At 46.5% G+C, this 13,074-nt stretch overlaps 1 protein-coding gene across 6 annotated transcripts in view; it reads right to left on the bottom strand.

The window, feature by feature from the left end:
• EFCAB6 (EF-hand calcium binding domain 6) overlaps positions 1 to 13,074 on the bottom strand; it is a 233,096-nt gene that overhangs the window by 181,728 nt on the left and 38,294 nt on the right. For 4 of the 6 annotated variants that reach the window (XM_046645983.1, XM_046645988.1, XM_046645986.1 and 1 more), the window contains one exon: positions 7,700 to 7,766. In XM_046645983.1, the coding sequence (XP_046501939.1) occupies positions 7,700 to 7,766 (67 nt within the window). Of the gene's footprint in view, positions 1 to 7,699; positions 7,767 to 11,462; positions 11,505 to 13,074 lie in introns of those variants that run through there. The other 2 variants (XM_046645985.1, XM_046645987.1) reach the window with 1 other exon arrangement.

Below are 13,074 nucleotides of genomic sequence, written 5' to 3'. Positions count from 1 at the left end.
GCATTTACTTACTGAACATATGCAAACCCTGACTTTACCAAAACTTGTACAAGCTTACATAAAAAGACGTCTAAAGGAGATCCACAAAAACAGAAGAAAGGGAGCTGACTGAAAAAAGAGCTAAAAGAACCTAAAAGTCATAGTTGCTATGATGGAGCAAAAATCCAAAAATCTGGCTTTGGGTTTCCTTGCAGCCAAGGTGAAAAGGGAAACTTGCTGTTCTATAGGCCACAGGCCATGTAAACTTTCCACTACATTCAATTTTCGTTTTTAAAATGCTTACCTGCAACATATAGCTTAAAGACTTCTAATAAGAAATTCCAGCTACCCATCGAACTTCTGACACAGCTATGAAAATAAGCCCCAAGTCTAAATACCTAAGGCTTTTAAAAGGGTGCCAAATCTAGAAGAAATATTTCCTGTCTCTCCTTTCTTTCTTACCCAGCCCACACTCAAAGCACGGGAGCTCCACCCCAGGCACCACAGGCCAAGAATACTGGGGCCCTTATCACCCCGACCCCAGCTCGCTCATAGGACAGAGCTGCACACTAGGAAGGGCAAGCCAATCCCTTCCTGGGAACTCCATGGTGTCCCCCACAAACCAGAGGTGCTCAACGAGAGCAGGCTGCTGACGATGAATGTGACTGATCACATCCAAGGCCTGATGAGAGGTACCTGACTCCAGCTGCGCTCTCATCGAATGCGTCCAATACAAGGCTGACACTGACCTCCTGAATCCCTCCCTTCTTGTGTCATAATCCCCTTGTCAGAAGCCTTCAGTGAGCCCCCACCACCACCCCTTGCCCCACACTTTAGGGTTAATACCTGACCCTCAAACGCTTCCATCTTTTTCTCTAGCCTACCTTTCCAAACCGATCTGCCCCAGCCTGCCTGCAGAAACATAACCCTCTGCACAAGAGTCCCAGAGCCCACCTGCTCACGGACCAGCCGCCTCCCCACTGCCCCTCCCACAGCCCTTCTTAGCCAGACTGTGGTCCCAAAGCCACCCACAGCGCCTCCTGAGCACGCCCTGAAACCCCAGCCCCTGTCTCACCTTTTCCATGAGACTCTTCCTGCCTGTGCCAATTGCCGTGCACTGTTCCCGCAGAACTTACTTACTCACCCAGCACATATTTACTGAGTTCACATTAGGTGCCAGGATCTGTTCAAGGCACTGAAGTTACAACAGCGAGCAAGACAGAGAAGGTACCTACTCCCAGGGAACATATATCCTAGTGATTAACAAGTAAACTAACAAACAAAACTCTCAGAATGTTCTAAGTGGTGAGAAAAACATACAATTTTAGGTAGTGTAGTGAAAAACCTCTCCCTGGCATGCTCTCTCGTGCTGAGTGCCGTGAGCCAGACGTTTGTCTGAAGTTTACGCGATGTGTAACCAAAAGCCACGGGCATCTTAACTAGAGGAGGCTGATGAGATCTGACTTCTGCTTTGAAGAGATAACTCTGGGTGTCGTGTGGAATAGAGACTGTAAGGGGCTGGAGCGGGAACAGGACAAGCAGTCCAGGGCTGGTCTCCAGAGCACAGGGCAGAGACAACGGTGGCTGGGTCCGGGGCTGGGGTGGATGGAGAGAGGTGGATGGGTGGACGGCTTTCGGGACACAGCAGGCAGGACTTGCTGACGGGCTGGATAGGGAGAGGGGCCAGCAGGGAAAAGACAGGAGTCAAGGCTGGTCCTAGGTTTCTGCTTGAGTGACTCAGTGAATGGTGGAACCACTGACTAAGATGGGGGAGCCCAAGGGCGGAAGGCTTCTCGGGCTGGGGCGAGGAGGACGGCCAGCAGCTCTGGCTGCTCGGTGGACGGCAGAGAGTGCAGAGCCTCAGACGGAGATGGAAATGTGGGCACCACCAGCACAGCCCTCTCCTCCTCCCCTCTGCAGCTTTAAACCATAAACGACCACGAGCCACACTTAACCGTCCACACGAGAACTCCTATGTCTTATCTCCTCTGGAGGCAAACTCTTAGCATTTTTAGTAACTTCCAGCACTATGGTAAGTTCATTTGATTTATTCTCCCAGAGAATCTCAACAATGCTGGGAAGACCACACGATAGTGTTGCCGCATCTCACAGCTGAGGAGGAGTCCCCAGGGAGGCCAGCTTGCTCAGGGTCACTGGGACAGCGAGTGCTGGTGCGGTGAGGCGGGTGCCCCGGGCCGCGCCCCTGCACCGCGCTGTTCTCAACACTCACCCCGTCGGTCCTGTTTGGGCTATTGATTTGTAACATACAGGAAGACGTTATTAAAAAAAAAAAAAAGATAAACTTAGCCTGAAATATTACAAATTCTGGTATAACAAAATCTTTGCTTTAGTTTCCCCATGAAGCCTTTAGTAAATTAGTAACAGAGCAACCAAAAATAGGTCCTGGGGTAGAAGTGTTTTCAATACAATTTTTTTATAAAATGGCAACTGAGTGTTTTGTTAGGTGAAGTTCTCTGGATCGGAAGGGAAGCACTTGTCTTCGTCTAGCTGCACAGAGACGCAAACAGGCGCTGTGACATTATTAATCGCCACGTTCAGTTATGACGGACGGGCTTTTCTGCAGGGATGAAGAAGTGCCTCAGACACAACTCTCCTGGCAGGTCTGCGATATGTGAATATTTCCTCAGATGAAAGAGGAGATGTACTCAAATACCTACTATGACAGGCAATTAATGCCACGTGCACCAAGGAGCGCTGATAAAAGGGGGATTAGGAGAATATTGCGAATTAACCGAAAGCTTGTCTGTTTTAGCAAATGGCCTCATTTAGAGTTTGACACAGTCTTTTTATTAGGCAAACAGACTGCATTCTGGTACATTCGTTCATGCTAATGTGGTGTTATAACATTAAGGTATGTTTATGAAACGGTTGCGATTCTGATGAACAACTGTTTCTTTACTCCTCGAGCAATAATTTTTTAAATTTCTTTTTTAGGAAAATTCACCTATTTAAGAAAATGAATCTACCCATCACTTTTGCCTCTTCTTCTTGAGGATATTACAGACCAAGCAAGCAGCGCAGTCCCTCTAATTATTTACTAATTGCTTCTGCAATGACTGAGGCTGCAGCTACATGACTCCAAGGCACCAGGGTAACCCCATAAAAACTTGCATCGGCTCACTCGGTCTAACAGACAACTAGTCACGGCTGACTGCGTGGACCAGCTGTTCTGACATCATGGCACACAGGCTTGACAGAGGGTCCCCGATTTGGACGGTGACGTGGGATGAGAGCAAAGAGCCTGGGGCTCTGGGTCTGTTTTTCTTTTTTTATTTCTTTAACTCGATTCTAGATTCTTGACTTCTAGTCTTGGGTTAAGAACAGCGTTTTTGGATGGGGGACGAGTCCTGACTTTTCTAGCCATATGCTGTGTTCTCACACAGACAAGAAGAGCCTCCTGTGCTGGTCACGCCCTGGACACAGCTCGCGGTGAGCACTCGCCTCCTCACATGGCAGAGGGACTCTCCTGTGAGCCTCCTCTCTCACTTTCCCCTCACCCTCAGGAGGGGAGCTGATGAAAGGAAAAACAGAGCAAAAGACCAAAACTTGGTTAGCCTGGCAACACCCTGAAGCCTGGCTCTAGTCCCGTTTTCCCGGCAGATTCCTCGCCTGCAGAATGTGAAGAACACAAGTCTTAGGGCTCGGACGCTGCCCCTACTCAGGATGGAGCTGGGCCTGCGGGGCAGGCAGGCAGAATAAAGACGGAGGAGTGGGGAAGATGCGTGAGAGAGCAGGAGGCCAGAGAGAGAAAAGAAAAGGAAACTCCCAAATGCCCATTTGAAGTAGATGCTACACAGACGAAAAGATGACTGTGGCTGGAACAAAAAACTCCATTCATTCGTACAGCGACGGTGAATAGGGAAACTTCTCTCTGCAGGACCAGGTCTGCCGACGGGCATAACAAAGTCACATCTGCTGAATGCAGAGTGCGAGTCAGTACCCTTCCCGAAGAGGCCCTCCAAGGGGCAGGGTAGCCTTGTGGTTAAGGGCTAGCACTCTGAGCCAAGCTGCCATGGCTGGAATTGCAGCTGCTCTGCCCTCCAGCTGTGTGCCCTTGGTCAGACTGCATAGCCTCTGTTCTAGTTTCCCCCTCTGTCAGTGGAATAACAATGGCACCTCCTTCAGGGGTTCTCCGGGGAATTAAGTAACCTAATGCAGGAAAGCACTTCGACCAGCTCCCAGTAAGTGCTCAGTCAGTGCTATTATTACTACTAAAGTTGGCAAAATAAAAATCACATACTGTCCAAAGGGTTAAGGCCCAGCCAGCCGAGGGGGTCCTTTCAGTGGGGGCTGAAGCAGACAGCCAATGGTTCACCTCCACCCCCTGCTCCTTTCTAACAAAACCCTCCATTTTCAGATCCCCACCCTCCGGGTGACCACGTGCTTTAGGGGAGGGAGCCCAGCCGCCACACCAGGGTGGAACCAGGGTTGGTCCAAGGGACCAAATCCACTGCCAGTGACTGGTTTGGGTGTGGGATGTAACTCTGGGCTGTGAGTCGGTGGGGGAGCTTCCCCTGGTTTATAAAGGGTCATATTGGAAGGAATAGCATACTGGAAATAGCCGACAGCGCGGTATCTGCATGTGGAGCCTGGAATGGTGGCAGCCTCCTGGTGACCAGAGGAGAGCCGAGTCGGCCGCCCCTAGACCTGTGCTCCCTCCTGGCTTCTGCTGAGATGAGTGAGAAGCTCTTACTGTCTCAGCCGGCTCAGCTGGGTTGTGTGTTTCTCACAGGGTAGAACCACCATCCCCTCGGCGGCCAAGGGGGTGCCACCCGGCAGCAGGTAGAGCCTAGCACAGGAGGGGTTTCAGCAGTGCCCGACAAGGAGAACCGGCCTCCCCAGTAGCTGGCGGCAGGACTAACACTTACTGAGCATCTGCTGTGTGCCAGGGGCTTCACTTACATTATTCTCACTCATTCGTGTACCTGCCACCCCAATAGTTAAGCTTTGTTGTCTCCACTTTCCAGATGAGGAAACTCGGAAGGGTGAGAAACGTGTCCAGGGCCCCTGTAGGGAGCTGCAGGGGCTGGACTTCAGGCCAGGTGCGCCCGATTCCCCTAATCCCTCTGCCTCCCCAGAGGCTATGACAGCACAGGACGTGAAGACCAGAGAACTCAAGAACAGTCAAGGAGACGCCCAGTCAAAGGCACAGCAGAGGAGCCACAGGAAGCACAGACCTATCTGCGACCAAATGGAAAGCAGAGGCCAGAGGGTGAGGGCAGGAGGCAGCTGCAGGATGCGGAGAGCCCGGCCAGTGGGGCCCGAGTGCAGACTCAACCAGGAGCCAGGACCAGCTGGAGCCTGAAGACGACAGCCTCAGGACCTCCTGGGCCCTCTTCCCCAATCACAGGGCCCCACGGGACCAGACAGCAGCCTCTTCAGGTGAAGCCATAGATCACAATCATCAAAAGATGGAGAGACAGGATCTGGAGGTCACCCAGTCTGCCTTCCCCTTGACTGATGGAGAAAATGAGACTCGCGAGCCCGAGGGTTTGAGCGGACAATGGACATATGCTGGAGGCTCTAAGTGCGTGTAAGGAGGGGAGATGCTGAGGGACCAGTCATTAGACCCAGCCCAGTGCAAAGAAAACTGGGAAACACGAGCACTAGGGTTCGGTCAGTTTGGGGTGCCAACTGCTAATTATCCGCTGGTTTAGGAAGGCTAGACCACACATATCTTTAGCAAAGTCTGGCTCCCAAATTTCAGAGAGACATTTGCATGCAGTCTTGGCTCCAGTAAGCCATGCGGACTTATATTTAAAACAAACTAATTAGCGTTCTTTCATTCCCAAACTATAGATCCCCAGCAATGAGGGCATATGCATGAAGAGAGCCTTCCTCCACTGACTCCTAGGAGTTCTTCTCAGTCTCCAGCACTCGAGCACGGACCACGTGCAGGACCAGAGTCCTACCTGGAAACACACGACCGCACACAGCAAACAGCTGAGGAGTGCATTTGGTTTGTTCTGTTCATTTCGGGGGTGAATGGGAAGGGGCGAGATCATTGGTGTTCCTACCTCTACTTCAAAGGAAGCCGCAGGAATAATCATGGCAATGCTGGCCGGCATTGTCTAAGCGTTCCAGGGGCTTTATACCAGACATTTTTAAGCCACACAACAGCACTTCAATTATTCAGTTAATTATTCAATTAATCAGTTAGTTATTATCTCCACTAACAGATGAAGAAGCCCAATGACAAGGACTTGCCCAGGGCCATCCAGCTGATAAATGGCAGAGCCCAGGATGGAAACCCCAGCCTGACTGGTCCCAAGGTCAGTCTTGCCCCGCTCCACGCGCCTGCTGGGGTGGGGTCCAGGGAGAATGTGGGCGGCAGTGTAAGCTGGCAGGAAAGCATGGCAGAGAAAGCCCCGGCGCTGCCCTGGGACTGAGCGTCGTCTCAATCACCCGCTCCTCAGCCTTCTACTGGCAACTTTTTGTTCTCACTAGAAGTTGTGTGAAAGCAGCATCGGGTTAAGCTCACTCTTAATCAGGGGGAGCGCTTCTACGGGCAGGAGGCTGGGGTAAAAAAGGTATATAAGGAAAGGACGGTTAGCGGTGGAGTTCCATTTTAGCTTTCCTCATCAAAGCCTTACTTTCGGTAATTTACAAGGTGGCCTATGTCCATACAGTCCACACTAACTGTAATGTTGCATTATTGACCCTAATGGTATTGCTGTTGATATGATTGTCATAAGCAGCTGACTTTCCTAGGAGAATTTCATGATTAACACAGTTTACGAAGAGACAAATTAAAGACATGTACCATACATAATATCAATCATACCACATATTTCTTACAGAATAACAAATGGACCACAATAGAAGTAGCTAATAATTATACCAGGGTTCCTACTAAGACCAACTATAATGAAACCAGGTCTTTCGAAGCACATAATGCTAAAAAATTATCACACTAAGGCGAATGTTCTGGTGTTAATACCATCAGCCAGGGAAACTTAGGCAAACATTTTGTGGATTTCTGGCTATTTTTGATCTTGAAATGTATGAACATCTCAGAAGAGTTCAAAAAGAAAGAAAATTTGTCACATTTCACGCCGACACATTGAATCAAGTAAATTAAACCATGATTCTCAAACTGCTCATGTAAGTGACAGGCCCGAATGCGTTTTAGAAAGGGCCTGAGTCCCACCCTGAAAGCCCGTGGCACCCCTCGCTCCCCAGCTGCGTCCTCTGGTGTCTCACTGTAATCGGAAAACAGGAATGAAGCCACAGGCTGCTTTTCTAAACACACGCAGTAGCTTCTGTGGCTCCATTACTCAATGCTTGAATCTATATCACTCGAGGTTGACTGGTTATTTTTACCATGCTGTCCCGGGTTGGCATTACTGCTGAAAAGAAGTTGTTTTCTCTTTCTAAAGAAAACCTTGCCTCAGTCTTAGACAAAAACAGAAAGGGCAGCCTGACTAATAAAGATCTAAAGTTAATACAAAAGTAATGAATATTCCAGGACTTCTGCTGGTGTCATTTCATTCATCAAAAGAGACGCCATCTGAGGGAGTCGCAGCCGTCTGAACACGGGCTTTCTCGGGAGTTTGTTCTAAGAAGATCAACTGAGCCAGACAACTTTGCCGTGAGAAGGCGGATGACAAGACGTGGCTCATTTTGCATCATCTGCCTCTGCTAACAATTACTGTTGATGAAGGGCGGGGGGATAAGAATTTTTAAAGATCTCTATTACCTTTTCTCCGACTTGGATTTCGAGTTCTCCTAATGTCCGACAGCAATTTGTTTCATTCCCATCTCCCCTTAAAATAAAAATAAAAACTTTCTGTTAATGTTTTAACCAAATAAATGTTTATGTGGGACATGCAGAGATCAAAACTATAAGGACTTGTAGGTTATCCATCTGTAAGTGCAAGGTGTGTCTTAGGCACTACCACCTGCCAGGAGTGGGAGCTTGGGCCCGTCACGCCGCTTCTCCACTCCTGTTTCCTCCGCCGTAAAATGAGATACGACACTGCTCCTCCCAGGGCAGTGTGGGAATTGAAGAATGATGGCCAACAACTAACGAGCACTTCCTGTGGCCAAGCCCCACCTCGTTTATTCCTCACGACAACTCTCTGGGTCAGGGGCCATCGTCACCCCAGCTCTGCAGAGGGACTGAGGGGGCCCAAGGTCATGTGTGGGGAAGTGGCGGGTTCAGACCCAGGTGGTCTGGCTTCAGAGCCCACCCCGAACCCCTCTGCTGCTGTGGGCTCCCCGTCCACTCCGCGGTGCCCTCTTAGCCGCTCTGTAAGGGACTTTGTGGTGGATGTGTGTCTATACACCCCTTGGCTCCGGAGGCTTTTTTCCTATTAACTATTTTTGATTTTGCATTATCTGTACATCTACGAAGCACTTCAGAGCCCGTGTTTGGAATGAGCTGTTGGGGTGGGGTAAGGAACGACAGAGGCATTCTGCTCCTCCATTTCACCATATTTATCCAGCGCCTCCTACGCTCAGGTCTGGGGCCGCGGTGGACACCAGGACACTGTTCCCAGTCTTGAAAAGCTTAATGCTAGTGACAGCAACAGATAGGAAATAAGCAAACAAGTAATGTAATTTGAAGTAATGAAAGGCGCCATGAAGGAAATAAAGGAGGCAGGGGATAGATTAGACGGGCTGATTCTTCTGGTTGGGGCAGACAGCAGTGCCATCTGAATAGAGACCCACAAGCTGAGGAGCCCAGAGCCATCCATTCGGAGGAAAGCTCTCCAGAAACAGCAGCAGCAAGAAGCCCAGAGGGGGCGGAGTTGGCACATCTCAGGACTGCTACTGCCAGGAGGCCAGGGAGACCACAGCCCACCCAGCAGGCACAGGAACATGGGGTGAGTTCTGAGATGGAGGCAGATGCCAGCTCCCACGGTGCTGTGGTCGTGATAGGAATCCGGACTTCATAGCAGAGTAAGGGGAAGCCGTCAGAGCCTTTTAAGCAGAAGTTAATCATTCCACGTAGGAGGAAACAGGCTCAGAGGGGTTGAGCACCATGCCCAGTTAAAGACAGAATCTCGCCAGGGATCCAGTCTCATGATTCTACGTCAAATGTAATCTTCTAAATATTGTTTTAATTATGTATTGAATAGATACAAAACGCTATTTGTAACATATGTTTAAGGGTTAAAGAATAAAAATCAGACAAATGCCTGAGCACCTCAGTACCTGTGCCTCGGGAGCCCTCCCGCCCCAGCCTCATCCTCCTCCCTCCTTGCTTCCCCGGTGGTCGAGGCTGCACCAGCCCGCATCACATCTCAACCTCTCCCTCAGCCCCATCCTACTCCGGGGCTCTGCCCTTCCCGGGGCCTTCCCTAATCTACACCTTGCGCCCCAAACTCCGTCTCAGTGTCTGCTTCAGGAACCCAGTCTATTATCTGATATTGACTAAGTATTTATTGGAATGGTATGTCTTATTAAATCCTGTCACTTTTAACCTTTCTGTAAACTTACATTTAGGTTTTTCTCTTAGTGGATTTTACTATTTGTTATCTAGTCAGACAGTGTTTGTCTTTTAAGTGGAACATTTACTATAATCACTGATATTTAGGATTTCCATTTGCCCTGCCTATTCTGCTTCTTCTTGCCTTCTTTTAGGTTGATTCCACTTTTATCATTCCACTTATTTGCCTTTATAAATTTGGGGATTATTTACTCCATTTTTAATCTTGTAATGGTTGCTCTGGAAATTACAACCTGCATACTTTTCAAAGTCTAAAGTTAATCAAAACTTTTATCTTCCTACTGGACAATGTGACAACTCTAGAACATTTCATTCCAGCCCCTCCTCTCTCAATTTATATATTAGTGCTATCACGTATTTTAATTCTATCCTATTTTTAAATTCCAGCAATCATCATTATTTCCTAGAGTCACTAGTGTTTCCTACAGTCGATAGATATTTAGCCACATACTCGCTGCCACTTTTGTTCTTCATTCCTTTTTGCATCATCATTTCAAACCTTCCATCTGGGATCACTTTCCTTCTACCTAAAGTATGTCCTTAGAATTTCTTTTACTGTGTCTGTTGGGAGCCAAATCCGTTTTGGTTTTGTTCACTCTATGTCATCAAGGGCATCAAGTTTTGGCTGATTTGAATGTGACCTCGTGAACCATATTTCCAGAAGAGAGGTGCTGTAACCACATTAAGTTCCACCATCAAAAACTCAAGGAATCTGAGCTGCAGCTTTGTCAGTGTCCTAGGATTAAATAAGCCCCAGTCATAAGGCCTGATCATTCAACGACTGCAAAGGGTGCCTCTTATTTTTATACAAGTCAGTGTGAAGAAAGTATGAAAGATCTAGTTGAAAGGCAACCTTGAAAACCATAGGCAAAGGTGCCAGATGTTTCTCCCTTTTCCAAATACTCTGTCAGTGGATGAGCATATTCTGTGGCAAGAAGAGGAGAGAGTCCCAGGGGTTCCCACGGAAAAAGTTCTTATTCTTACAAATATAGAACAGAATTCTAGGATGGCAAATATTTTATTTCAGCACATTTTCCCACTATCTTACACTTTTCATTGTCACTGTTGAGACATCACTGTCAGTCTAATTGTCACTCTTCCGAAGTCAATTCAGTTTTCCTTCTCACTGCCTTTAATATTTTCTCTCTGATTTTGATGTTCTGTAGTTTCACTGTGATACGTCTAGACAGGTATTTGTTTTTATTTACCTGGCTTGAGATTCTCAGCCATTATCTTTTCAAATATTGTCTCTGTCCTACTCTTTTTCTTATATATCTGGAAATCCAATAAAACGTATTATTAGGCCTTCTTTTTCCATCTTCCATGTTTCTTATATCTGTCCTCCATATTTTGTATCTCTCTGTCTTCCTGTGTGGCATTCCGGATTATTTCTTCAGATCTATTTTCCATTCCACTGATCCTCTTTTCAGCTGTGTTTAATCCACTATTTTCACCCATCCACTGAATTTTACATCTACAGTTATTATGTCTTTCAGGACCAGAAGTTATGTTTTGGACATCTTAAAATCTTTATTTTTATTGCCTCTTGTTTTATATTCATATATTAAATAAATTCTTTCATTTCTTTAAACACTAGTTTTAGATTCTGTATCTGATAATTCCAATATTCCAAGTCTTGGGAGATCTGATTCTACTGGATGTTATTTCTATTGGTTTGCAGTCCTCATTCTTTTTCTCTTCATATGTTTTCAAGATATTTTGTGTGTGGTCTGATATTACTTGGCACTTTATCTGTGGAAATTCTTTAAGGGCTAGGTTGAAGAATTATTCCTCCACAGAAGGGCACACCCAGTTCAGGACCAGTTTTAAGTAAATTCCTAGCCTGAGAGACTTTTCAGACCACACAGGTAGCATTATTTCAGACACAGACTTGCATGAAAATCAACTTGTAATTACAATTTTCCCCTATTCCCCCAATGCCAGTGTCAACACAGGCAGGTCTCCTTGTTGTGCCTCTCTGTGATGTAGGTTTATATCTGTAACTTACCCTTACTTGGGGTAGAGGTGTCCCAACCTTATAGGCACTGGGCCTCTGTTAGGTTCCTCCACCTTGGCAGACCCTCTAGGCTTTGTCTCTTGTCCCCTTCACTCCAAATAACCAACAAAACTGAAACACAAATTCACCAGGATTTGGCCGGTACCCTCAAGGCAAAAGCTGGTTTTATAGAATGCTCATGTCTCAGGATCCTAATTTTCACTCCTGCTTGGCCTCTAAGGATTACTTACTTTCTTGCCAGCTCAGTAATGTATTAAAATATTTACTTTTTTTTTTTAAAGGAAGATTAGCCCTGAGCTAACTTCTGCCACCAGTCTTCCCCTTTTTGCTGAGGAAGACTGGCCCTGAGCTAAAATCCGTACCCATCTTCCTCCAGTTTACATGTGTGAAGCCTGCCACAGCATGGCTTGTCAAGCGGTGTGTAGGTCCACACCCAGAATTCAAATCAGCAAACCCTGGGCGGCCAAAGCAGAGCGTGAGAACTTAACTGCTGCACCACCGCCAGCCCCAAAATATTTTAATTTTTACCCAGCATTTTAGTTGTTTTCAGTGGAAGGGTGGTTCATGAATACAGCCCACCATATTCCTAGAAAGAGAAGTCTCTATTCACTATAAAGCATTGTCTCTAACAATAGAGAGAATTCAGCTTCAGAAGTAAGTCAGAAATCTTTAAAATTTAATTTTAACATTTAGCCTTTTTGTTTAAGGAAGTAAGTTATGACCTTTTTCATCTCAAATTAATTATTAGACTGAGCTTTCACAATTTAAAAAAATAAAAACAAAAAAAACCAAAATGAGAACTCTCCTGCATTCAGTTTTTCCAGTTGTTTGGCTTTTTCAACAAAGAATATTCAAATTAGGTTACTGTCCACCCAACAACCGTATCCCACAGATGGGGATGGTTTTAGGTCAAGAGCATGAATATGCAGTTTATAAGACAACCAGTCCTTGTCTTGAATGAGCCTGGGAATTATCTTAGTACATCACGTACTGAGCACTGACTGACCAGAGCACAGAGACATCCCAGATCATAAAGAGGGTAACACTTCGTCATTCTCGTTGGAACTGCTGCCCTTTTTACTTATGGCAAAAACACATAACATGACATTTACCATCTTAACCATTTTTAAAATTACAGCTCGGTAATGTTAAGTATATTCACATTATTGTGCAACAGATCTCTGGAACTTCCTCATCTTACCAAACTGCGAGTCTGTACCCACTGAACAGCCGCCCCTGCCTCCCCTCTCTCTGCTGCACTCATTCGCACAACTAAGCTGCACCCATGATGCATTCGACCATGGACGCTGTTAGACCGAAATCTGCTAATATTTCAGCACCGAATTTCATTCTTATAATTGTTTACACAATTTCCGAGAAGATGAGGCTTTTTCATTTGGAGTCAGATAATCTGAGTGAATAATTTTTTTACTAAAACAATATTTCCCAAATCGTACACTAGAATCAAAGAACTTTATAGCTACAGACACTAAAGTCCGTGCTTTAACACTCTCGTTTTGCGGATACAGCATATGAGCCCCACGCTTATGCTAAAGCTGTGAAATACAAAGGAGCTCATACAAGGATCTTTTTTTTTATGTTT

The sequence above is a fragment of the Equus quagga genome, chromosome 19, assembly GCF_021613505.1.
Source record: "Equus quagga isolate Etosha38 chromosome 19, UCLA_HA_Equagga_1.0, whole genome shotgun sequence".
NCBI lineage: Eukaryota > Metazoa > Chordata > Mammalia > Perissodactyla > Equidae > Equus > Equus quagga.
This window is presented reverse-complemented; position numbering and strand designations above follow the sequence as displayed.